The sequence below is a fragment of the Octodon degus genome, unplaced genomic scaffold, assembly GCF_000260255.1.
Source record: "Octodon degus isolate 3935 unplaced genomic scaffold, OctDeg1.0 scaffold00120, whole genome shotgun sequence".
NCBI lineage: Eukaryota > Metazoa > Chordata > Mammalia > Rodentia > Octodontidae > Octodon > Octodon degus.
Genome location: NW_004524696.1, coordinates 1918102 through 1942677, shown reverse-complemented (window position 1 = coordinate 1942677; position 24576 = coordinate 1918102). Strand labels below are relative to the sequence as shown.

At 44.5% G+C, this 24576-nt stretch overlaps 1 protein-coding gene across 1 annotated transcript; it reads right to left on the bottom strand.

Annotated features, from left to right (window-relative positions):
* Positions 1 to 1692: 1692 nt before the first annotated feature.
* Positions 1693 to 24019, bottom strand: Cndp2 (carnosine dipeptidase 2). Its single transcript, XM_004640186.2, has 12 exons — positions 23953 to 24019; positions 20897 to 20981; positions 19865 to 20008; positions 14475 to 14637; positions 11387 to 11475; positions 9547 to 9747; positions 7768 to 7852; positions 6505 to 6665; positions 5503 to 5667; positions 4038 to 4179; positions 3211 to 3358; positions 1693 to 2400 (listed from the first exon to the last, which is right to left on the bottom strand). Exons 2-12 carry the CDS (start codon positions 20954 to 20956, stop codon positions 2331 to 2333), a joined length of 1428 nt encoding a protein of 475 aa, XP_004640243.1. The 5' UTR covers positions 20957 to 20981; positions 23953 to 24019; the 3' UTR covers positions 1693 to 2330.
* Between the last annotated feature and the right edge of the window lie 557 nt (positions 24020 to 24576).

The window sequence follows — 24576 nt, the reverse complement described above, 5'->3', positions numbered from 1 at the left end:
ACAGTCTTCTGGGGGGCAGGTTTTCAAGTTCTGTCATCACTCATCACCTGTGGCTTCTATGCTGGGCCATCCTCTCACCAGAAAGGTCTTTATGCCACCTCCAAGTACAGGCTCGTGCTTGAGTGTGCAATCTCAGAAGTATCTGCTTCTTGTATCTGCTCTTTCAACTCTAGATTCTGTACATATGACTGGAACTTCCATTTCCAATCTTAAAGGTTTGGAAATGAAATCATCCCTTTGTCTTGTGGCTCTGAGAAGACACACTTCACGATGCTTCCCTGACCTGGGCACTCTGGCATGAGAACTGCTTGTGATGGGCTCATGACCCGCTATACTCCACAGACTCAGGCACTACTGTTGATTTGGCAGGGGGTAAGAATCTTTTTTTGCAAGATTAGAAGCTGAAAGAATGTATTTTTTAAGGTCCTGATGTAGAAGTGGAATGGTGAAGCTCGGAGGACTGATCAATAGTAAGTGCTGGGTCTAGCTGTGCTGGAAGCCAGGCCACCTTGTCTGCTGAAGTTTTCACTTTGAAATTAGACTTACACAAAAGTTGTAAAAAAAAAACCCCAAACAATTGACTATTCAAATACTTTTCACATAACCAGTGTCTTACATAACCACAGTAAAATGCAACAGTCTGACACTACAGATCTAACTCAGGTTTTATCAGTTTGTCTAATGCTTTTGGGCTTTGAGGCTGCCCGAATTCACATCCTCCCCGGGACATTGCATTTAGGGTATGTGATGCTAGTGTGTCACGGCTCACTTGTACTTTGATCAGATGGTTCACCTGAGTCTGCCAGGTTTCACTACTCTGAATACACTATTTTCCCCTGCAGAATAAAATACTGGGAACCTACTTTCAGGCTGTGCAACTACTCTGATTCTGAACATTTGCTTGGTTTATGGCCACACCACCCTGAACATGCTTGATTGCGTCTAAACGTTTGCTTATGTTTGTGTAAACTGGATCTTGCTGTAGTGCCTGAGGCATTCCAATGGCGATTTTTCTCCTTCTATTACTTGTTCACTGATGGAATGGAATTCTTCAGAAGGCCTTACCCCTCCTCTTCTACTTACTTTTTATTTGTACTAGTAGAGACTCATGCAGTTATTTATTCTGTAGGATGCAACTCAATATTATCATTTTCTTGCTCTAATTGTTCTTTGGGCTTGTGTTCTGCTGAGCTGGCTCCAGTGTCCTGTGATGTGACTTTCTGCCAACAAGAGATGCTCCAGGTTCATACACTTTTGCCATCTTGGCGCTGCGATCAACTACTTTCCAAGGAGCCCTGGGTCCCTTTACCAAAGCTTACTCATAGGTCTTTGATATGAGCTGTACTAACTTGTTTGAATCACGCTCACTCTGACTTAGCAGTAATAAGCACACAGGGACAGGCCACCTCTCTTGTGCATGCAGGGAATGATAAGTAAGCACCCTTCTATGGCCTGGGGAGAGCACATGCTCACCTGGAAAGACCTGAACTTTTTTTGTGAGCCCTGACCCTAAGCTGACAGTTACCCAGGCTGCACCTACAAACACAAGTATGTTGCAGAAATAAGACAGATGGTGCTCAAGCACACATCTGCCTCCAGTAAGCCAGATGCCACTTGACAAGCACATGCGTTCCCCATGGCAGAAGGCACCCAACAAGCACATGCGCTCCACAAATAGGTAAGATGCAGTGATTCCCTCGGAGGCTTCATTTTTGCTTTTATTTGAGCAACACAGACTGAGATGGGCCAGTCCTTCCACGAGGACTATTAGGTTGGGTTCTGAAGTCTGGTAACAGATAGAACACAGGTGATGGCCTAAGTCAGGTGAAAGAACAGGATCAAATATGACACCAAGAGATTACAAAGGGAGCTGTCATGGTGTAAGAAGCCCCTGAACTTTTTTATCTCCTTTCTGAGTATCTAAAGTGAGTTACTTGACAGAGAAGGCAGAACACAGGCAGAAAGCAACAAGTCCAGTTTATCCCAACCCCATGACAGCCAACACCTCATACAGAGCTTTTGAACCTCATGGGCTTTTGCTTTCTGGGGGTTGAGTCACACTGGCCACTTCAGAGAATCTACCCAGCGGTCAGCCAGCTGCTCCTGACAAGCCTCCTGGAATAAATGGTCCCAACTGCTGTGCACACCTAATGCCACCTACCCAACAGCTGGACAAGTGGCCCTTCTTGGAAGTCTGTACATGATCTGACAAGAGAAAGGAGAAGGAACTTCCACTTTCTTAGGCTAGTCAGAAATGGCAAGGGTAAGGACAGAGGGCAGAGGTGGGTTTCCTTCTGGTCAGACATGGCACTCCATGGAAAATGGGTCTCTCAGTCCTTCAGCTGAGACACTTCATACAGGTACGTAGCCAGCATCTTGGTTCCTTCTATATAGTTATGTCTGATGGGAAAGAAAAATCACCATGTCAGCTGGTGTTAAGTGGCACCGGCATTTGGATATCCAGAGGTGCGTCCCAAGGCATTGGATACTTCCTTCTGGGCAGCATTTCCCACCTTGTCTTGCAATCTTGCTTAGAATACAGCCACCTGATACTACAATGAAGGTCTGACTGCTCTCCACCTGAAGGACCAACCTTGCCCTGGCCTAAGAATGTAGAGGTCTTACCCAAGGTCTTGGCAATAAACCCTGCTCTAGGGCACCTGATCTTGTTTCTGAAACCCAGGCCTTCACCTTACATGCTAGTAACCAGGTTTTTGTTTCCTCTAACCACATCTCCCTAAGTAGAGTCTTTGCTGTCTCCTACTCCTGTGTACTGGTCACCTGGATGAGCCCTTGGACTTAGCAGCCATAGGCACAAGCAGCCCTTTTGTACTGCCCTTAGCCCCACCTGCCCGAGTCTCTCCTGACTGCCACGAGCCAGAATCTCTTCTCCATCCTGCAGGATAGAGGAAACCCCATCACATCTGCTTCAGCAGCTTAAGCACTTTGCAATGACACTGTAATTTTTCAAAAGGGAAAGTAGAGAGGGCTTTATCAGTGGTAGATGAAAAAGCAATGAACATAGAACATTGGTGGAACTTTGTTTCCACCACCTGCTTCCACCAAGGCCTTGTCCCCATTTCCCACCAGAAATTTCTACCTACAAATCCATACTTGAGGAAGGGTGATCCCACAATATCCTGCTCACTTCTCTAAGCAGTAATGACACTCAAGCCAACCTGGCTTTATATCTAGGTCTTAGAGTCTCACCTGTTGAGCTTTTCATTCTGAGAGTGAGCACCATCATCTGCTGACCCCACTGGCAAGAGCATCACGTTCTTGCCTGTGGCCTCCTGGAAGGTCAAGGTCACAGGGATACTGCCACCTTCCCTGGTCAAGTCTGGTTCAACACCAAAAACTGGGAGAAATGAAATAAGAAAAAAGGTGAATTTGGAGGTTTTGAGGCTGGAGATCTGTCACAGAGGCACTGTTTGCTGAGTCTAGACCCTGAAGATGGCATCCCTGCCTGTTATGGCCTGTATCCAGATGTCCCCTCAAAGTCTCATGCACTCACAGGTGGGGAGGCTTGAAGGTGGAGGGATTACGGTATGCAAATATATAGACTAAGGGTGTGGTACAGTATTGGGATTAAGGGTGTAGATAATGGAAGCCCCAGTGGTGGGTCTGGGTGGCACCCATTCATAGGCTGGTAGTTTTCATGGGATATAAAGGGACAGAAAGCAGGCAGGCTCATTCCTGCTATTCTGCTGTACTGCCTTATGCTTGCCATGCCATGGACTGTCTCCTCTCTGTAATGCCCTTCTTCTATGCCTTGGAACCAGCTGACTATAGACTAAAGCCACTATAAACTATGACCTAAAAGAAATCTTTCCACTATTAACTTTGGATGTCAGTATTTTGTCTCAGAAATGAGCAAAGTAACCAAGATACTACTTTTAAGGAGTTGGCTGGTGGCCAAGGCCACATCCCACAGGTCTTCTTCAAAACACTGCAAATGGCTAGCCATGTACTCAACAAGACAAAGAGCCCTCAGACATTCTGAGGGCCCTGGCATCCATTCTTAAGGAGTGTCTAACCTGTTTTTAGGGCTCTTCTCCCCGCCATATAATGTGGATGGTTGAAATCGGATACCCAAGGCTTCCCACCATGGCCCATGTACACCTTAAATTTGTTGGGGCTGTGTAGTTCAGCAAACTTCTTAGTCAAGTAGCTTGTAACCTAAACCACAAACAGAAGAGACACAATGTTTAATATGCTTGGCATTTGACCCAATGTTAGTGACAGACCTATGAGGAATCATCCATGACGTGTCCACAACAGATCTACATCTACTGCAGTGGGTCTACAACAAATCTAAATGAGTCTCACTTTCTGCTCTTGAATATCGATCTGCATCACTATAATAGCAGGAAAGGGGACTTAATCAAGATACAAAACCCAATTATTTGAAAGGCAATGTTTTAATTTCAAGCAATTTACCTTTTACTTATATGCTCCAAATTATAATAATTAAGTTTTCAAAAATGTCTGCCTTGCTTCATATACTACATGGGATATATGTATTCCCCCCACATTCCTATGTTAATATGCTAAGCCTCACTGTCATGATACTGGCGATATAGGGCCTTTGTGGAAATAATTAAGGTTAAAGTGAGTCGATGGGTAGGGCCCTAAAAGATAGGATTAGTGTTCTTATAAGAGTCTCTGGGGCCGCGGAGATGGCTCAGTGGAGTGACGCTTTCCTGGCAAGTGCAAGGGACTGAGTTCAATCCCCGGTTCCACCAAAAAAAAAAAAAAAAGTCTCTGGAGACTGTGTGCTTACTCTGCAGTAGGGGTGCACACAGTGGGAGAAGCTGTCAGTAAGCCAGGAGAGGACCCTCACTAGATACCACTTGCTAGCACTTTGAGCTTAGATTTTCCAGCCTCTACAAATTCGAGAAATAAACTGTTACTTAAGTCACTCCATCTATAGGGCTTTGTTACCACGGGCTTGGCAGACTAATACATTTTATAAGAGTTCACAAGCTAGATTTCATCTAGATGTAGTGGATCTAAAAGCTGACCCAAGGATATGGCCTGAGACAAAAATCTCAGTTCTCCCATTGACAGCAAGTCTCAGTCTCCTCTTCCAAGTAGGAAAGATTCTGAGTTCCTTTGTGTATATATATATAATCTTCCTGGACTCACTCAGGGCAACTGCTCCAAGAGCTGGCTGACCTGCAGAGACTGGAATCCTTCCTTTTGCTTGTCATCCCCACAAGGCAGTGCTCCCATACTCCTACCTGATATATGTGTTCCAAAGTCAGGATCTGGCCAGCCTTGGGGTGAGGGCATATCTCAGCAGTTAGTGTGATGCGTGGTCATATGGGCTTTACCTTTGCTAAGTTTCTGCATTGCTTATTCTAGTCATTATTGAGCAGCAAAAGAAATGGCAAATGAAGGGCTAGGTTTCTGCCCCATGAAAGCAGACCCTTACGTTCCCCTAAATCTCTGGTAATACCATAGCCCCCAGCCCCTAGAGTAACCCATAGCCCCACATGCCTGCTCGCTGACAACTTCAGGGGTCATGTTCGGCACGAGCCTGATGGAAAACTTGCCAATCACTTTTCTAGGTATCACAGTCTTAGCCCCGGACCCAGAGAAGGCGCCTTCAATGCCATGGAGGGAGAGGGATGGGTACCGCCATCGGTGCATCAGGATGTCTTGCTGTGGAATAACAACAGAGGAGTTCAGGGCAATCCTTTCTTGGATGGGATGTCATCTGGGCAGTTAGCTGCTCCTGTGTTAGGCCTAACTAGGGGCCTGACAGACATGGAAAGAAGCTAACCCAGGGAGGGGTGGTTAGAGATTGTCACATACCTCCAAGAAAGTATCTGCTGGCCTGAGCAGCCCCAGGATCTGATGCTGTCCCATTCGCGTGACCTCTCCTACTAAGAGTCTTCAGTCCCCAAACAAAGCAGCATTTCTGCTCTCTGACTGCACACACCAACCTCTCTCCATTGTGCTGCAGGGCTCTCTCACCAGGCCTGACCAGCCTCTCCCCAGGCGGGCCCACAACCTGCTGGAGTTCTGGGTTAAGATGAAACTAAAGAGCTAAGACCAGCCTATCCTCCTATGCTTGGGCCTAGAGGGTGGGTCTGCTGCTACATTAGATTAATCCTAGCTACAAGGAAGTCTCTGAACTGATATCCATACCTCAGACACGAAGAAGTAAACTACTAAGAGAAGGGCCACATGATTTTCTCTTTAACAGTTCAGTAAACATTTTGTGCAAACAGCTTCTACCTTCCCACTTGGACCTGTTAGATCTGGCTTAACTAGACAGCAGGAGACAGCCCATGTTCCCTCTACATATTTTCTCTTCTTATTTAGTGGAGAGCAGATTGTGATATTTAAAAACCCTTGCTATTCCCAATATGCCCAATTCTGCTTTCTAGATGTCTGTACCATCTGATGACTCCTAAGCTCATGCCCAAAAGGAGCTCCCAGACATGGGATAAAGGGGGCCTCTGAAGGCTTGAGAGAGGGGACATCCAGTAGTACCTTGCAGCTGTGGAGGAGGGTCTGAACCCCAATGTCTTTGGCAAACTCCTTCATGTCAAAGTCAATGTGGTCATAAAGTTTGTGCTCTTCACTGGTCAGGGGGGCAACAGCCTCGTTAATGCCAGGGATAAGGATTTTCCCTTTGTTGTCTGTCAGACAGCCTGAGGGAGGCCAGAGGATTAAAATGCTCAGTTGAAGATATAAAATCAGCTGTTCTCAGCCACTATGATTCCAGGAATTAGCTATAGGAAGACCCACAGCTCACATTCCTGACCACATGAGACATGGGTCAGGAGGATCAGTGGGTGGCTGTGTTCATGTCATTATGGAGCCTGCTCCCTCTAGACTTACTCTAGGAAGTCAAATAGTTATCACAATAGCCTAGCAAGGTAAGCAGGACCATTATGCCCACTTTTTAGATAGAGCCCAAATAAAAGATGGAAACTCCTCTGAAATTTTCCTTAGTCACACACTGGGATACTAAACAAATACCCTGCCACAGGCAGGCTTACTCTAAAACCTTTGTTTATAACACACATTTCACAAGAAACACACTGCTCCCAAGTTGAAGAGAGAAAACTGGGAGCAGGACAGAGCCAACTCCAACCTCAGAAATGACATCTTCTTCCCTCTCCTTTAGGGGACAAAAATGGAGCTCACTGACTTGTATCTGGCCTTGCCTCACATCACAAAGACACCAGGAATAGAAAACCATGGCTCTTGCTCTCCAGGAGCTGATCAAGCAGAAGAACCCACAAATAACCAGTTATTAAAACACAGACCAGGGCTGGGGAGATGGCTCAATAGAATAAGTGCTTGCCTGGCAAGCGCAAGGGCCTGAGTTCAATCTCTGGTTCCAAAAAAAAAAAAAAAACCAAACAAAATTTCACCAAAGTAAATGCCCTCTGCAAAATGTAAAATATAGTGTCCAGGAGAAGGACAATCCTTCTGTGGACTTCTGGGCAGGCTGCATAGGACCTGGGGTGTTCTGTGGTACAGCAGGATTCAGTAGGTCATGCTAAGGCCCAAGAACATCCCAGACAGAACAGGAAGAGGATAGAGGCAGAGAGGAAGCACAAGGGACTTTAACAAAAAGTGGGGAGCTGGAGAGAGGGCAGGAATTTGAATAGACACAGAGGAGTCAGTTCATGAAGAACACTGAGATGCACTAAGTGCTGATGACAGACAGCCTAAACATAAGCCTTGCCCATTCTTTTCCAAATCACAAAGTACTGAGTGACGCGGAGCCAAGCTTGCACTCACCCATCAATGAAATGAGATCTGTCATGGCCTCATGGACTGAGCCGCCATATACCCCAGAATGGAGGTCTTTGTCACTGCATTCCACCTGGACAGAAACAAAGGCCACTTTGTTTGGCTGCTTATGGGAGCTTATTTTTATCATGTGACAGTGTACCGAACAAAGAACATTTATATGGCTTGACAATTTTTCAAGTCACAATCTACCCCTTTAAGGAGCAAAGCAAGGCATTTCCCCAATTAGAAAATTTACACAGCAACAGACATTCCCAGATGTGCTAACCATAGGCGCTAGGAATGTTGTTAACTAGAAAGGTGGGAATGCTAACCACAGGCAAACTGGATGTACTAATCAGATAAACTGTGAATGCTGGTCACAGGCAAGTGCACACCACATGGTAATCTCCCTAGGACTCAGGGTCTTCTTCTAAGGAAAGACAGAACCCATACCTTCATAAAGACCCTGCACCTATCTCTTATGAGGGTGATACCTAGTATGTCTCATGACCAACATGGATCTGGAGGCCAAGTAGTTGGGTTCTGATCTACCTGACCCCTGACTACTCCTATAAGCAGTAAGGCAATCAGTGGGTGTGTGGTCCCATCTTGGGGAGCAGGAAGAACTCTTACTTGCAGCCTAGGATCACTTGCAACCTGTGTAGCCACAGCATGACCAATATGTGCTCCAAGCAGCAAGGGCCATGATTTCTGTGGTGTAAGGATGATAAAAGAACCCTTAGACAGGAACAACTTTAACCATCACACTAACTATATGGGAGAGGCCTCCACCCCTACTTGGCAGATGACCTTTGCCAATGAGTGACAGTCTAGCTGGTGTCCATAACTGTCCATAATACATCCTGTGTTGGCTTCTCTTTACCTACTGGAGGTCTCTGTTGTGGTTTGTATCTAGACCTCCCCCCCACCAAGACTAATATAGCCACAGCTGGGAATTTTGAAGGGGCGAGTTTAGGATGTGTGAATATGGATAAGCATGTGATGCTGGGTGTGGGCAGTACTGCCCAAAAGGCTGGTACCCTGGAAAGGATAAAAGGGAGTGAGGGAAGTTAGAGCTGCTGCTGCCTGCTGCTGCTCTGCTGCCTCCCTGCCATGCCACAATTCTTTCTCTTCTGTGATGGTCCTCTGCTATGCTACCCATGCTATCTACGGACTGAAACGTCTATAATATAAAATGTGAGATGAAATAAATCTTTACTTCTTTAACTTGTGGGTGTTGGGAACAACAAGTAAAGTAACTAAGACAGTCTCTATCCCTCAAGATAACTCAGCCACAGATAGAGATTCAAGACTGAAGTGTGAACATTTTAAATCGAAGTATTTTTCAAATGCTTCATATGTATCTCAGTCTTCTTCAATGGACTAGCATTCAGTCTCCTTGCAACTGCTCAAGACAACATTAGTAGTAATACTGCCTGACTTGATACTGCTAAGAAATGAACTTCGGATCATCACATATTATCACTGTGCATGCCTGCTGGGTGTTAGGATTATTTATGGAAACTAAGAAGCAGGATACTCAGCATGCTCTGTGCTTCTTCATCTATGAAGGACTTCTTGGTACATGACTTCTCTTTTTTTCTTTGTCATTTTGAGACAGGGTTTCCCTATGCAGTTCAGGCTGGCCTTGAAATACACCACTTTGTAGCCCAGGGTGGCTTCAAACTCACAGCAATCCTCCATCATACCTGGTGGTACCTGCCTTCTTTAGAGTACAGAGGAATAAAGACACTTAGGGGTTAGTGAGCCCACTTAGCACTGTACCTCAATGAAGAAGTAGCAAATGCCCCTGAGACCGTATGTGATGCAGGGCTTCTTCTTCCCTAGCCAGTAATTGTCAGAAATGCAAACATAGTCCACATCTTTAAAGAAGGTGTCTTTCTGGGCAAAAATCAGCTCATCCAGGCCTTCAGAGCCAGACTCCTCCATACCTTCAAGGCAGAATCGCACATTGACAGGAATCTCCTGTGAGAGGTAAAGGTCAGGAGAGGGATTTAGCTTTCTTACTTTCCTTTCAGAAGCAACACACACAAAGCCACCAACACTATTTAAAATTCTGCAAATTTTAAATATCTGACCTCCTATAGCCCAGCCACAGGTAAGCAATGGTCTGCAGGGCACAGTTCCCACTTTGGAAAGGGAAGCCCTCTATACCACATCTATGTAAAACCTAACTGAGAGATCCCTGTGCTGGCCTACTGTGAGTGCATGAACAGCGTCCAGGCAAGCCTGAGCTGTTCCCTCCGTGACATAAGGACAAAGAGCACAGCACAAGCTTTCCCGAGTCCTCACTGCAGCAGAGAACCTCTGCTAATGCACGGATGATGGACAAGGCCCTCTTGCAGTGCCAGCACAGCTCTCTTTCTAGAAACAGTGGCTTGGTCCTGGGAGCTCAAGGGTCACTGTGACACACTGTCCTGGAGCTGGATCATTTCCCAGGAGCCCTCCCAGCTCTGCAGGGTGAGACATGCAGCCCCATCCCCAGAGAAGAAAAGAAGGGTGCATATGAGCCAGGCAACTTGCCAGAGGCCACACAGGTCCCAGAACAGCAGGGCCCAAATTGGGCTCAAGTCCACTGAGTCCTGGTTCAAACTCGCCCTGCTCCTCCACTCTGCACCCCATGAAATATTACCAGGACCTGGACAATAAACTGGTACAACAAAAGCTCCTGGGGGGGGGGGTTCTGGCCTGTACACAGCCTCTTGTCATTCTAGTGTCTCCCAGACGTCTCCAGCATGAGACTAAAAGCTCCACAGGACCCAGGAGGAGCGGAGGCTTTCTGGGTCCTCTGCCCAGCACTCAGTTTGACCACAGAATTAGTTCTGTGTATTCTCTCCTATACAAGATTTCCCTCTGGGCCAAGAGAGTCTGAGACCTTTCTCAGATCTAAGCCTCAAAGCTTTGACAAAAAATGCTTATTACTTTACTGTGAGAGAAGCTGTACATCAGATGCACAAATTATCTACACAGCATGATCACAAGTTAAATCATCAAAAATTATGGTAATAGTATTTTGAGGACTGACAGCTAGCAATTTTTTTCCCTACTTTTCTCTTTTTTTTTTTTACCAACTTTGAGCAATGAGCAGATATTCAATAGTTATAGAAATGTTCTTTAAAATTTAATTTTATGAGGCTATAAACCCCAGAAAGTAAGCAATTTGACCAACATCACAAAGCCTGATACATCCTACCAAGTGACCACACTCATGGTACAGTCAATTGAAAATTCACATTCTGGGCTAGGGATGTGGCTCAGTGAGAATTTGCTAGCATGCACAAGGTCCTGGGTTTGATCTCCATCACAAGAAAAAGAGAAGGAGAGAGTAAGAGAGTAAGAAAGGAAGAAAGGAAGCAAGGAAGGAAGAATCACATTCCATGTGTTGCCAAGACTCTTACTGATGGGTCAACCTTCTGACTCTTGAGCATCTGTGAAACAACTATCTTTTCATGTTTTTCAAGTTGGGAAGAGTGATAATCTTAACTCTCAATCACCTGTGCTGATTAAGGTTGGGAACATGCTTTCTCCTATCTAGTAATCTTTACCTACATTCAGCAGAACCCAGTAAATTAGGGTTCTGGAGAACCCAGATATGGAGACATACCTGACCTGTCTTCTGATATGCTTCTAGAGCGTTCATCCAGCCGGCCACTGGTCCCTTATCATCAGTTGAACCTCTCCCATACAACTTGCCTATAACAGCAATCAGAAAATTCAACACAGTTACTGATTTGGAGAACTCAACAGGAGCATATCTCAAGTGAACAACTGCTAAGAGAAACACGTGTGGCTGTCTATGGTACAGATCCTCTCCATATCAGAAGCCCAGAGCGTCCACCCAACACCACTGCTAGAGTCCACAAAGCAGTCACTGTGGTTAATAAGACAACCCATTTGGGCACCTCCAACATACCCCATCCTTGTCATTGAACCTGGCCAGAGGTATAATCCTGCTGAATTAGTCCAGACTCTTAAAATCCAATTCCAGGAAATCCCGACTGGTTGGTAGCTCATTAAAAACTATTTACCAAATGGAGCTGGTGGCAATATAAGAACCTGAGCCACATTTAGGAAACACACATACCATGACAACAAAAGTACCACAAATCCTCCCCTACCCAACTGTGACACCTATGTTGATAAAGAATAGAACTTTCTTTTCTTTTTTTTAACCACTTGCCTAAAATGAATTTATTCTTAGGTAAGTAATTATCACATATCACAAACATATGTAAACCAAAGGAAAATAAAAATCAAAAATGCCCCATGTCATTCTGGTCTTTTAAATATATACTGCTTGTCACGTCATACCAATTACTGCTGTACTGTCTCTCAAGTAAATGTTTGTTTAAAAAAGTTAATAAATGAAAACAGGAGACAAGAAAAAAAAATGTCATAGGCCTATCCTACTACAATGCTGTATATGGTTAGGTTTCTAAATTTCTGTGTAAAATTATGTAATTGTTTATTCCTTTTTTTTAATTTTTGTTTTTTCTTCACATTCTGTAGGGACTTAAAAGTTCAACATATCAATACTTGATAGAACTTTCATTTTTATTACTAGCTTCAGCGCCCTTCCCCCATCTGCTTCTGGAGTAGAGGTAGATGCCCAGGCCAGGGAGTTGTCCAACAACACTGACAACTCAGGCCTGGTGTAGCTCACTAGAAAAGCGCTTGCCCATTATGGCTGGAGCACTGGGTTTGATCCTCAGCACCATAGAAAAGATTGCTCAGAAGTTAAGTCTGGGGAGATAGCTCAGCGGTCTAAGCTCCTGTCTGGCAAGTGCAAGGATCTAAGATTGATCCTTGGTACTGCATGCCATGCTGGTCCTAAAACCGGGCTGTGTAATGAGACCCTGTATCTAATAAATAATAATAATAAAAGAAAGTCAGTCCACAGACTTCATTCTCTTTCTGCCCTACGGCCCCAGGTAGTCTCAGGGAAACCAGGTAGCCTCTGAGAAGTCAGGAACCCTCCATGCTGAGGGCCTGGCCCCTCTTTCGCTGGCCCTTGATGGTTCTGGCCAGTGTCCCTACCTCCTGGAAAGCAGTTTCTGTATGGCCCACCCCAAAACACTAGCAGGCTTGAAGCTGTCATCATCTTGGGAAGTTGCTTTTATAAATAAACCCATTTTTTCCAGAAAAGCTAAAGATTAAATATAAACTCTCCTAAACAGAGTTTTCCACTATGACAAACTCCAAGTAACTATGGTGGCCGGGACGGTGCTGGACAGTGCATCAACACAGAGACACTATGACTTACACCCCGCCTTCCAGGGCTCCTCTGAAGGGCATATGCGGCTGGATGTTTGTAATCAAGGTTATTTATGGTAGGGGGAGCTTTTCTAATCCTTAGAGAGGATGCTATAGTCTAGTGTGTGGGTATCCTGTTTAAGTACATGGGATGCCTCCCCATGGACCATGGGTGACAGAAGCTGATGTGCAAGCCAGTGAGCACAGAGGGTTAGGATTCTGCTCACAGCACCAAGTAGGCCTGTGTGGCTGGGCAAAGGTGGGAGAAGAACAAGGAAGGAAAGGGGGATCAGCAAGAGGCTATAAGGACCCTTGCACTGATATGACTCTTAAGAGGTGTCAGAATAGCATGCTGTGTCACTTTAGAAGCAGTTTAGAAGAGGTATGGAAGAAGTAAGGCTGGATGGGGAAAAGGGGCAACATAAACAAGCACTGGGAGGCCCTCAGTGAAGAAGGGGCCATGGAGGGTGGGGACAGGGACAGGGTGGCCCTCTCTGGTGCAGGGGGCAGGAGGATGGTGCCTTTCCAACCAAAACAAGAGAGGGCTAAGATATGAAGATGAGGTAAAGAACTACTAAGGCAACCTTGTGGTGTCTGATACTTAAGAGGAGCAAAGTCTAAGTCCAAGTGGCTGATTAACTCTGCAGTTAGCTGTAGGTTAGCAAGGACACCAGGACAAGGACAAGGGTCTATGCTAATGTTTTATAGATGTTTAAGGAAAATGATCTTTCAATTTTGTAGTCATGGTTTCAGTACACATCAAGGCAGGAGAGATGTAACAGACTCTGCAAGCAGTTACAGAAAGGGCAAGAGGCAGATGATAGGGCATCTGTACTGACTGTCATATACTGTCATGTATAGAAACGAGTGCAAATTCAGAAATGAGAGTAAGGGCATGGCAGAGACCAGCCTCCAGTGGGCCCTTCACAGGGCCTGCCATGCCTGTTGGCGCCCAGCCCGGAAGCTCTGTGTAAACAAGCTATCCCCCCTCTCACTTCACCAGGGCAGACAGGTGTCCAGGAAACACAGCTACCTTTAGAACACTCTGCAGTAAAATGACTAAAATGCGGCCCAGAGGCAATACTCAATTAGGACGAGGCACTAGATTACAGGCCTTAAAGATTACATGGCCCCAATTAGACTGAGTTCTGGAAAAGGAATCAATAGCAAAGGAAGCTCAGACCCACACCATGCAGGACTCCTTTCCATGACAAAAGGTAGGCTCTCTGGATTTTCAACCATAAGGCATATGTGAAAAACTTAAAACAACTTACTCACTAGATAGGATTAAAAATGATGTGTACTGCAGAGAGGAAAAAAACTCAGGAGATTTTCAGTGCTCTGGCAAAAGTGACACTAAGAAATACTTTCCTGATTCGGCCCTTTCCTCAGTGAAATCAAGGGAGCCCCAGGCAGGACCATCCTGTTCTGCCCCTCACCATCTCGCTCCACCAAGGTGAAGGGCTCACTATCCCAGCCGTCCTCCAGGGCCGCAGGCTGCACATCCAGATGCCCGTAAATACACACGGTCTTCTTCTGTGGATCACAGCCCAGTTTGCCCAACAGAATGGGAGGAAGAGGTATCTCTGAGCCATCAGGGAGCTAAGTTGAAGGAAATGATCAGGGACAATCTTGTTAATAAGCTCAGAATTTATAGCAGACATTGAACATAGCTAGGCTTTCTTATCTACTCTGGTCAATCAACTGTCATAAAGTTTAAAAGATCATATCATTTGGCCAGGGCCATAGCTCAATGGCATAGTGCCAACCTGGCAAGAGCAAGGTCCTGAGTTCAATTCCTGGTATCCCTCCCCACAAAAAGATCATACTGTTCAAAAGTTATTCATTAACAAGAATTTGTTTAAACTGAATTACATTTGTTAGTTTTGTCAATGTTTTTCTTTTAATCATTCATTTATTTATTATTTGGTACAGGGTCTTGCTATGTAGCAAGATTCTTAGCGATCCTCCTGTGTCAGTCTCCCCAGTGCTGGGATTACAGGAGTGTGTCACCACGCCCGGTATTGGTAGCTGGCACAGCACACCTGGCATTCAGGGGCCAGCACAGCATGCGGTACTGAGGATCAAACCCAGGTCGTTGTGCTTGCCTGGCAGGTACTTGGACTGCCGAGCTATCTCCCCAGACCCTAGTTTTGTAGATTTCTAAAAGCGTTTTTTTTAAAAAAGCTCTTGTATGACAAAACAACAGGAGCTGAGTCTGGCATGCAACTTAAGTTTGTTATTTGTTGAAATTATAGCTGAAAACATCTATAATCTTGTTGGATGTCATGACTCCCATCCATCTCCCCAGCACTGTGGTAGGCCAAGGCAGGACGTTTGCAAGTTCAAACCCAGCCTGTCAACTTAGTGACTTAGTAGAACCATATCTAAAAATAAATAAAAAAGGGCTGGGACTGTAGCCTAATATGAAAGCCCTGAATTCTACCCCCAGTATACATAGGGGTACAATTGGGGGTATATGACAATCTTAAATGGAAAGGCATATTTTCAAAATTCTGAATATAGATTAATATTATGCACAGGATAGGCCACAAATCAAGATACAAAGAAATACAACCCATACTAAGCTATACTAAATGAAGTAGGGACATTTGATACACCTTTGTTCTTCCCAAAGGCCCTGCTACTTGTCATCTGTAAGAATGGAGAACAGGTCATCAGTCACTAGAGAAGAAGTATGGGGAATAAAGGCAAATCAGTCTCAGGTCCTCGCTCACCTTCCCATGGGCCAATGCCTTCTGCCTGTGACCTTAAACCAAGGCCCTTTGGCTGTGCCAAGTCCACAGCCCTTGTACCTTCTCTATCTGTCCTATATACCAACAGAAAAACTGACTGCTACTAAGTGTCATCAGCAAGTGGCAGGGAAGGGCAAAAGCCAGGCACTCTTGTTTCAGCTGCAAGAGGAAGTGACTTCCAACCAGACAGCACACATCTACATTAGTTTATTGATTTGAAAATACTCTTTATGAACATACCCATTAGCAAACATAACACACACCTGAACCAATGGTGAAAAGAACAGCAAATGGACATGAAGACAGTATTGGCGCTAGCCAACTCCAGGGCTCCTGAGGTGGTCAGAATTCTCTAAGGACACAGGACTGGCCTGGTCAGTAAGCTCTACTTATAAACACTCAAGTACTCATAACTTGACAGCTACCAGCATGTGGCCTTGATGTCCCTCACCTGCTCACACTACAAAGGAGCCTTTCTGCATCAGCTCTCATGACACTGGCCTGAGGCCACCACAGGCAAATACTGTCTTTTAACTCTCCTGCTTGGGCACACAGAACACAGGACCTCTGCAGTCAGTGTCAACTCTCAGCTGACATGACCAGGAATAAGGTTTTTAAATAATAAAAGATTTCTTCTAAATAAATTTCTATTCAATAGAGCTCGAAATACTGAAATACAATTTTTTTTCTGAAGATGCTGGTGGGGTCCATATATAAATTGGTCCAGAAATAGAAGAGGAACTGAAACTCCCAGGGTCAACTTTCTTCCTTAAGCCTGAAAACACTTGGGGCTGCTGCATGTGTTTACGGTAACCTGCCTGCAGGTAGCACCACCTGCTCGTGGGCCTCAAGATAGAGCTCCCTCTATTTTTTTTTTTTTTAATTTTTTGGTGTAACCGGGGATTGAACTCAGGCCCTTGCGCTTGCCAGGGAAGCGCTTATTCCACTGAGCCATCTCCCCGGCCCCTGTTTTTGTTTTTTAATAGGGTCTTGCTATGTAGTTCAGGTTAGCCTTGAATTCATTATGTAGCCCACCCTGGCCTTGAACTTCTCTGCCATCAGCCTCTAGATTGCTGGGATTACAGAGAGGTGTGTGCTACCACGCCCAGCTTTATCACCCTTCTGAACACAGAGCACTGCTGCCAAATCAGTGATACTTCAGTTGTCAAACTCAATCTGTTCCAAGTTCATGTTCAGGCATCACTGAAAAGTTTGAGAAGTAACGTATTTTTTCCTATAAGAAATAATGGAGGGCCGGGGAGATGGCTCAGTAGGATAAGTGCCTGACTGGCAAACACAACGATCCGAGTTCAATCCCTGGTTCCACAAAAAAAAAAAGAAAAAGAAAAAGAAATAATGGAAAACCATATAATTGGTTGTGAGGTCCCCAAATTACACTCATAAATTCATTTTCCGAGGACTTCAACAGATTCTGCAGTTATTTTTTTAATTCTATTGTGATTTTCAATGCTCCTCTTAGCTTTCCTGCTGGTATCACTTTCTTTAAGGTCATGGTTACAATATTGTATGCAAATAAGACACACACACAAAAAGCCCAATCAAGAGCATGCTGCCCAACACAGCACTACATGTTATCTGGTTGAGAGGGTCCTAAGACTAAAGTTTCATCCCTCTGTTGTGGTGAGGCCTGCCGCCTGACTTTCTCCTGGCCCACATAGTTTTTCAAGTTGGATTTTCAGTTCAACTGTGCAGCAAAGTTACACAACACAGAGGGCCAGGGAGATGGCTCAGTGGAATAAGTGCTTCTCTGTCAAACACAAGGGCCTGAGTTCAATCCCCAGTTCCGCAAAAAAAAAAAGCTACACAACACCAAGCACATCTTTTTCAAACTTTACTCTTTGTGTAGTGGAAATTTTGAGCCCGGAGCTGTAGGACAACTAAAGTGTCACTGTAAATCCATGGGGAGAGAAGTTATGATATGTGATTACTGCCTACAAAAACCATTACAGAACTTCCCTACAGGAACTCAGGACATAAGAGAACCTGTACTGTAACATCCTGTAACTCAGTGGTGTCCCAAATTTCCTGTTCAAGGAGATTATGGGGCCACAGAGGAAAGTAATCAACGATGTATAGTGGGCCTAAGGAGAGTCACCTAGAGAGAAAACATTCTCTTAGGTTTTCACAGAGAGCAAACTGGTCAAGCAATGGCTGACACTGACAAAAGATCTACAAACTGCTGTGCATGGTTTCAGGATAAATCCTGAGGGGATTTGACTGACCTTGTCAGATACAAAAGTTACATTTTTTGCCATATAGGTCTTGATTTATCTTGGTCTTAACCATCCAGCAGAAAAATATAAACACAAAGTATAAAAAGTAAAGCCATATTAATATGCTGAGCTGTAAAAGGCTCAAGTCAACAATTTCTGACATTGCCAGTTCCGCAGATAACCCACTATTATTAAGGACTATTGGACTATATTGCATTATTTCGCTGAATTCACACCCCTACAATATTTGAATGGCAAATGAACACCCATCTCTGACAAAACTAAACAAAAATGGGGGATATAAATGAAAGTCCATTTTGTAGTGGGGGGAAAAAAATATATATATATATATATATATCTGAATATACAAAATAGGATAGATATACAGCTACTTTATCTTAGTTCAACAAGAAGATTTATACTAATAGTGTTTAGACAAGATATGTCTGCATCTTGTACTCTGAATAACTACTACAGAGACAACATGCAATGTATTAATTATTATAACTATCCTATTAACCTGTTTTGAAACTGTCTCATTGCTATTTCTTTCTCAATAAAATTAATAAAAAAAGAACTTCCTTACAGTAAGAAACTTTCAATTCCTGAATAAAAATACATCAAAACAGTACAACTGTTATTTTAATCTTTTATAGGTCCTTTCTTAAGAACTTCCAAGGTAAAGTCAACCATGCACGGAATGTATCTATCTATCGTAGTACAAAAATTCTTTAAAAAATTTACTTTATAAAAAATATATCAGGAATAAAATAGAATACGGAGAAAGTTAAGCATGCACCTAACTGAAAACCATATGAAGAAACTTGGTTTATTCTTTCAAGAGTGAGGGGAAAACTGTTGGAAAGCTGTAATACACTGTTTTGTTTTTGTTGTTTTGCTTTTTGAGACAAGGTCTTACTATGCAGTTCAGGCTGACCTTCAGGGTGATCCTCCTGCCTCAGCCTCCCAAGTGCTGGGATGCCACCATGCCTAGCTTACAATACATTTTAAGTCAACTTTAAAATTTCTTGTCAGGAGAAAATCTCAAAAGAACAACACTGGACCAGGAATCAAGAAGTCCTGATTTTCATTCCGCTTGAAACTACTGTAGATACACCACCCAATGATGTGAGAACACTGAATGAGTGACCACACTCTAATTTCTAGGCCTGTGACTTTAAGTCAACACCTAAATTAGAAAGCAAAAGGATACAGATAAACCCAAACTTTGACACCATACAATATAAAAGAGGCTTCCAAACTTTGAAAACAGACTGCATGGGACACATGCTTCACGTGGGGCTGAAATTATGTCAAGCTAAAATAGTAGAATAAATGAGACTATTCATTTAAATTAAAAATAACACAAGCCATTGTAACCTACCAGTATAACTGACACATTCTCTGCCCCCACCACAAAATCTCTCTTGTGATCAAGTGTTCAGGTGGCTATCTGTGTGTGTGGGTGGGGTGGGGTGGGGGGTATTTACTATTTTTAAAGAGGCATGAATAAGGTATAACTTCCCCATTTAAAAGCATTCTGATTTCTGGGAAGGGAATTTCAGCTATTCTCTTGAGTGACCATCACATGTACTTATTCTAGAGTAACTGCTTACAGTCTCTTTTCTGGAGAAAAAGCTGAGTATTACAAAACTTTAGCAACAGTGAGCAATCACATGGATGTATCATCTAAATCCAGTCCAGCCTCTCTTCCTTGTTTTAAAGATGAGCTGCGAATCTGACGCAAAAGATCTTCAAGAACCCACAGAATCAGTCCTGCAGCCCCCAGGCAGAAGCTGCCGCTTTTTGTCCCACAAGGCCAGGAACATCAGGTCATACCTTTTGTTTCCCAATATCTACCAGTTCCACAGAGCCCCCCAGCTGCTGGATGTCGGCGGCAGCAACCTCCATCATCTTTCTGATCTCTCCTCTCTTCTCGGGCCAGGCCGACACACTCTGGATGGCCACCCATTTTGCAAGTTTCTGTTTTGGGAGAGTAGGTGAGAAAGGATTCTGAAAAGCTGCTCCATTAGGGAAGAAAGGCACTCACAATTCTGCCATATTTCTGGACATGAGTCTGACTTACTACCTATACCTGCTCCATCCTGAACATACTAGCTGTAAAGATGGGATCCTTCACGTTTGCTTTTCTTTTAGATTTGAAAAACTGTACTAATGCTATACCAGAAATGAGAGAATGAAAAAAAATGTCAGAATGTCTGTTTTAACCCCTAACGATGGTTAAAACGTAGAGTTGCATAAAAGTTTATATGTGAACAAAATTGCAACTGAAAGATAAGAAAAACACCTAATGCTGTCACAATTCAAATCAGCTTATTATCCTGGCAATAGCCAAATTTTTCAGAGTTATCATTTTTAGAACAAGGAATCTCAAGATTTTATCTGAAAGGTATCTACAAACAATTAGACACAATTAAATTAACATCAAACATTAATATGTAATAGTACCAAGTCACTTATAACATGTTAAATACAAAATATTTCTTTCCTTTTTTTTTTTTTTTTGGTGGAACTGGGGATTGAACTCAGGAACTTGTGCTTGTCAGGGAAGCGCTTATTCTACTGAGCTATCTCCCCGGCCCCAAAATATTTCTTAATGTACAAACATCTCAAGAAATCATAGATGGGAATTAAATAATCTTGAGTAGTGTTTATTTCTAGAAAAAGATACTAACATTTTGTCAAATGCCAAAAGTGTAACTTAGTTACATTATAATGAGAAGGCCAGGTAATGTTTCTCTAATACTTGCTTTCAATGGTGTGATTCAACTTAACTTCTTGAAAGTTCCTCTGAGACCTACAGAACAAAACCCAATTTCAGTGTCTTCTTAGAAGGAAATACTCCCTTACCTTAATGTAGCGCTCCTGGTTTTCATCAATATACTGAAACAGAGTACTCAGGGCTGACATTTTTGGAGCAGATGGCAGACGGTTCCTGGAAGCGAAAGGACTCTGTCAAGTCTTGGCTACTGGGAGGGACTGAGGCTGACTGGTGAGAGCAACTAGCGCAATTGGAATGTAAAGGCTCAGCCTCTCCCCATCAGATTGCAACACAGGTCACAGGACTCTCCAGGAAGTGAGTGCTTTTCAGGCCAAGAGCTTCTGAAGCCAGTGTGGCAGAAATTGATCTTCACTGCTTTTCTCCAAGGGAAAATCTGCACAAAACTATGTCCAAAAGCAAGTAAATGAAGGAAAGGCCTCAGCTGATGAAATTATAAGCAGGTTCTTTCCAGGAACACAACTAGTAGATATTTTTGTTAGGTTTTACTTTATACTTTCAAAGCATATAGAGAATTCTTTTTTGTACCATGCTGGAAAGCCCACAGTATAACCAAGAGGGTTCCTAAAATTTAGATGAACTCAGTTTAGTAAAGATGATCTAACTGGGCATGGTGACACACACCTGTAATCCTAGCCCTTGGGAGGCTAAAGCCGGGAAGCTGAAGCAGGATCGTTGCTAGTTCAAGACCAGCCTAGGGTAGAAAGTGAACTCCAGGCCTGCCTCAACCACACGGCAAGACCCTATCTCAAACACTGAAACACACACACACACACACACACACACACACACACACACACACGATAACTGGGCCCAAACTGCCAAACGCCCATGTAGCATAGCTAATCCTCACAAGGATCTGAGATGAAGAAACACCCACTGTACATTAGAGTGACAATAGGTAACACACCATATGTTTCTGAAAACTAAGAAAGGATTCTGAATGTTCAAATGCAAAAAAAGATCAATGTTTAAGGAGACAGATAATGGCCTTTATTTGGCCATTGTACATGTATACACATGATATACCATAATTACATACAATCTTAAATGTTTTTAGATATCAGTTAAAAACACACTTAAAATAAAAACATTTACATTGCTGGCAGCCTTTTAGACACATTTTCTAACTTCCAACTTTTACACCTTAAACTATACAACTATTATGTTACAGGGAACTGCTTTTAAAAATCAAAATTAATATGAAATTGCAATGACTCTGATATTGAGACTTTGAAAAGTGGTTCTCTTCTGTTTCTTTCAGGGACAGGACTCAGCCTGAAGAAGTCAGAAAGAGCTCAGTTACCCAAGCAACTTCATCCTGAGGTGACATGAAGTGATACCCTACCACAGCCACATGGGACTGAGGCCTGCACATGGACACACTGTAGTAAAAGAGCAATTGTTCTTGGTATAGAAGGGTTTCTAAGCAGAGGGATAATCTGATTCATTGTTGAAGCATGGAGCACTGCTACAGACAGGAAATCACAGGGTACAGTGAGTATCAAGTGTGGTTTTTATATGAGTGGGAAATCAAATTACTAAGTTCTCAGGGTTCTCTCCCATCTTTCTCCTCTCCCAATACAGTGACAGAGCATGAAATATTTCCATACCTTCTGGCCAGGTAGACTCACACTGTCTCTGCTAAGAAACTCATTTCAGAGAGCCACAAGGAAGATGCAGCCCATGAACACCAATGCAGCCCAGAGGAATTTCATGAGAACTACTAAGTCAAATTTCACTCATATGCCACAAGAACTGAACTCAGGGAAGCCATCTGCTTACAAAAGATGAAACCCTATTCAGCAGGACCATATATTACACTGGGAGTTTCTCTTTTGGGTTCCTGGTCATTAAAAGCTACAAATCCCAAACTAACTGTGGTGTATTTTTATTCATTCACACTAGCCAAATCAACATTTTAGCAGAAGTCAAAGATCTAATTATATCTAAATGGCACCTCTCACCAAGGGCTTAATCAGAGATGGCTGCTCACCTATCCCCAAAAGCACCAGTGCTGTGCTCAAAGCACCTCCCCCATTAACTGTTCAGCTTGCTCAAAGCATGTTAGATCAGGCTCCCTCCTCTCCCTCCCACTCACAATGCTGGATGACGCCTGTTTCACCTCCCCCAGCAAACCACCACCTAAAGCCATTTTTGTGTCCTAGTGAGGCTCATTTATTAAGGTAAAGCTCCTTTCAAATAAATGACAGCCTTGCTCCCCTCCTGAAATCTAAAGTTTATGATGAACAATATAACTTAAAAAAGGAGGCTGGAGAAACTAATGTACCTGAAAGGAGACAGAATATACAATGATTCTTTCAGTTCTTAGGATCTCCGACTTGGTCCCTTGACAGTTTAAAGTACATATTAAATAAACAAATGAATTATGGCTCCAAATCTAAGCGAAAGCCACTAGGGATGGGAGAGAATCCCTATTTGCCATTCTGTAAAACTTCATCTTACACATACCAGGAAATTATCTTTGCCACTCCTCCCTGCAAACAAGGCCACCACTGGGTATCAGGCAGGCTGCACTATAATTCCTCCTCCTTACACCTTAGTTACGCTAAAATGACTCCACAAACAAACTGTGACTTTCAAACACCACAGTGACCTCTGTACAGAGGTCCAGGGTCTCAGGGACATTAGTTCTGGGGGCCACGTATCGACTCCAATTTACAGATAAGGATACTGAGGCTGAGGAATGAAGGGGAGGCAGGCAGGCCAATCTGCAAGTCCTCCTTCCTACAAGCAACCAGTGGCCTGAAGTGCGAGTGCGGGCTGGACCCTGCCCGGGCCTTTTGAACCCAGGGTGTGTCTGGAGAAAGGCTGCGTCCTCCGCAACCCTCTCTGGGGAAGGCAGTGAGGAATGATCCCCGCGACGCCACCAGGACCAGGCGCCGTGGACTCCCGGGGACCGGAGGGCTCCCGGCAGGAGCGCCCTGGCCCAGGCCCTCCCAGGGTGACCGGGTGAGGCCTCGCGAGGCTCACAGCACGCGTGGGTGCTGTTCCCGTACAACTCTGGCCGGGAGCCAGAGCAACCGCGAGAAGCGGGGCAATTTCCACTAGCCACACCCGGCCGAGAACACCCGCGAGAAAGACCCGGGAGAGGTCGCTTACTCACCGCCGGCGCTGCGCAGTTCCGCACCACGTGTCCCGGCCCCGCCCGGAGTGGGCCCGCCCACCGGCCCTGGGCGGAGCCTGGAGAGGGCCTTTCCCCGCCCCTTCCTCCGGCGCCCCGCCCCGAAGGCCCCTGCTGGGCAGGCGGTTGGCCCCTCCGCTGTCAGGGCTGATGGGGGCGGAGCTTCAAGATCAGGGACGGAAGGCATTGGCTCCCGAGCGCTTGGCCCAGCCGGGAGGCGGGCCTCTCCTCCCGGCTCTGGGGAGCCCGGGCTTCTTGGTTCAAAGGCGGGAGTCGCCTTCAGTGCAGTTGTGAGGTTCGAATTGGAGCCCACGTGTGCACGACCAGCAGAATCCAAGGAAAACATCTCTTGTGGGCTGCACTGCGCTTCAGTTTGATGAGCCTTGATACTTACAATCATTCGACAATTAGCGAAAATATTTCTCCCATGAATCTGAATAAATGTTAAGAAAAAAAAATTTTCGGGGCTGGAGAGATGGCTCAGTGGTCTAAAGCACCTACTTGGAACAAGCTTGGCAAAACACAGGGACCGAGGTTCGATCCCCCAGCATCACATGCCAGCCAGCCGCGCCCCCTGGTGGGCTGAGCTGGCCACACACACACACA